The sequence below is a fragment of the Penaeus monodon genome, chromosome 15 (genome assembly GCF_015228065.2).
Source record: "Penaeus monodon isolate SGIC_2016 chromosome 15, NSTDA_Pmon_1, whole genome shotgun sequence".
Lineage (NCBI taxonomy): Eukaryota > Metazoa > Arthropoda > Malacostraca > Decapoda > Penaeidae > Penaeus > Penaeus monodon.
The window spans coordinates 31,441,379-31,444,002 of NC_051400.1; the positions used below are offsets into that span (position 1 = coordinate 31,441,379).

The window sequence follows — 2,624 nt, forward strand, 5'->3', positions numbered from 1 at the left end:
GGTGAAGTTGAGGTATGGAACTCACTGTAACATAAGTAATAATATACATCAAAACAAAATTCAATGTGGTAAATAAGGCATGGAATCATATTCAATAGACACTTGGCTAGTTGTCATAATAACAGCCTACAAAGTAAAGCAAAATATTTCAAGCGCCTTTTTTTTTTTTTTTATACTGCACAGCTGTTGCACACAAAAAGTATAACATCTGAGATCAGTAGTGAGTAATTGCTTGAAGAATGTCTTCTAGCAACATATCAAGTACAATACACTATGCATATAGTGGAAATGCGGCTACATGGCAATACAGAACAAAGCAATATGAGCTGACTTCAGTGGAAAAAAAATGTGTTGATCTAAAGTGTGATGTACTGCAGTCTCATACGTGACATCGGCCATTTCTAAAGTACGTGCGTAGCACATCCTTGTTCAAGTATCCAACCTACCCTCCTTCCCTAATTCCGTGGTCCAGCAAGTGTTACAGACGGGGTAGTGGAAAGGGAAAAATTTGAAAAAAATTATTTTCTTAACATGAAACACCAAGAAAAATCTTCCGCTAAAGCTATCAAGAAAAATGGAAAGTAAAACATCATATACATCTCACTTTGAAACATTTTAGCCATTGCTATCATCACAAAATATCTATGCAACTAAATTCCTAAAGATGTGTACACATCTTATTGTTTGTGTTTATTACAGAAAAAGAACGGGAAGATTAAAGTCTTGAAAAAGTACCCAACTCCGTATCAAAGAAAAATGTTTCTCAAAATGTTTTAATCTTTTTATGAAATATCACCCGCAGAGAGAAAAAATCATGCTTGTTTTTGTTCCTCAGTCTGTCTTCCATGAAGGAACAGCAAACAAATCTGTCCAAAACATGCCTCTTTTATATACACTTTTATGTATTACTACATCACCTGACACGCACCATTTTCGAAATCCTATGGTGCATTATTTCCTTTTCCACAGGAAACCTTGTAGTAGTGAGTTTTACATTGTTTCATGAAGTATGTTATTGTTAAACTTACACATGGTTCACATACCATTAAGACCTCTCATCTTTATTTGCATTGTTTTTTTTTTATGGTATTCGCATCTATTTACACATATTTATACAGTATATTACCCACTACCTTCCCATTCTACACCTCTTCTATAAAGAATAAACAAATAATTAATATAAATATTTCTAACTAGTGTATAATACATCTGAGAGATTGAATGTTTTTTTGCTGTATAGTACAGCAATATCATTATGTGTTATCATTTTCATTACATTTACTGTACAATATTTTGCCACTGGTTCTATGATACTATATTTGTTTATCTTTGATGCTATTTGCATGATACTATTTACAATAAATGTTTTATAACACAATGGAAACAGGAACCAGTTCTCTATTGATGAGCATATATAAGGGTTTTTCTATCCATATTTGTCCATAGTACAGCACATTCAAACTGGATTAACAGAGGAGAAAGAACAAGGAAAATGTTGAAAGGTTTCTTCCTGAGAATTACCCTTTTACTCTAACTGAAATATAAGTGTTAAGTTATTCATATGTCACTATACATATCCAATTGATCATAAAAGTGAAAAAAAAAAACTTTAGTATTGTCATCTCCTACAAGAAACAAACAAAATAACAGCAACCAAACTGGCAACACTATTGATCTTCCAACATGGCTACTTAGGCGTTTATGAGCCTCACAATAGTTTGGATGCCTATCTAGCCTGGTGGGTATGAATGCGATATCTTTTAATCATGTATTTAAATATCCCTTCTTATGCTTTGGGACATTCTGACTCCAGCTTATGGTTTAGCCCCATTGCTCCACTAACCTAGAAGACTGAATGGCTTCTTCCTACCATACAGGGTTAAAGCAATGTGTCTCATATATACTCATAAACAAACAAAGAAACTGATTGCAATATATGACCAGTTAATTACCTCTACTAAATTCCCAATAAAATATAAAGTAGAAAAAAAAAGAAACAAAGACATTCTATGACTTGACTTCGATTTGGCAAGAGTGAAAGCACTTATTGCTGAAGTCATTCATGGACTCATGTGATGAAAATGGGGGCACATGCAGTCTAAGCAAGTCTTATACTATACTAATTCATAGTTACTTAAACACAACTCAACCTTGAACTTCATGTTGCCTTTCTTCTACACAAGCAGGATATACTTGAAACATGACCACATTTCCCATAAACAATTCTTGAAATTCATATCCACAACTTTTTTTTGGAAGCAAACAAGAATAACAAAGGAAAGAAATGTATAACATGCTTTGAATCCTTCCATACAGTTCTCTCTGATGACACAGACCAAAGGATAAGCCACATCACACCAAAAATACAATAAATCAATAACCATCTTTCCATCCATTCTTCTCTCCCATAATCTCCACCTTCCTAATATCACTCACAGAGGCTTGCTCATTATCATTCTCTCTCCTTCACTAACCCACTCATCACAATGAGTCAATGTCATGCTCAATCACTCTTGCGTTGTATCACACATTCAGACTTGCAAACATTCACTATCACACCCAGTCACACCCTCACACTTGCTCCTACAATCCTTCTCACCATCACTAACCATGTCTTGCCAGAT

General features: G+C 34.1%; 1 protein-coding gene across 1 annotated transcript in view; it reads right to left on the bottom strand.

Annotated features, from left to right (window-relative positions):
• The window catches only part of LOC119581941 (synaptobrevin-like), a 23,470-nt gene that overhangs the window by 11,647 nt on the left and 9,199 nt on the right, over positions 1-2,624 (bottom strand). Inside the window, 1 exon segment of the mRNA XM_037930112.1 lies at positions 447-455. Coding sequence (XP_037786040.1) covers positions 447-455 — 9 coding nt within the window.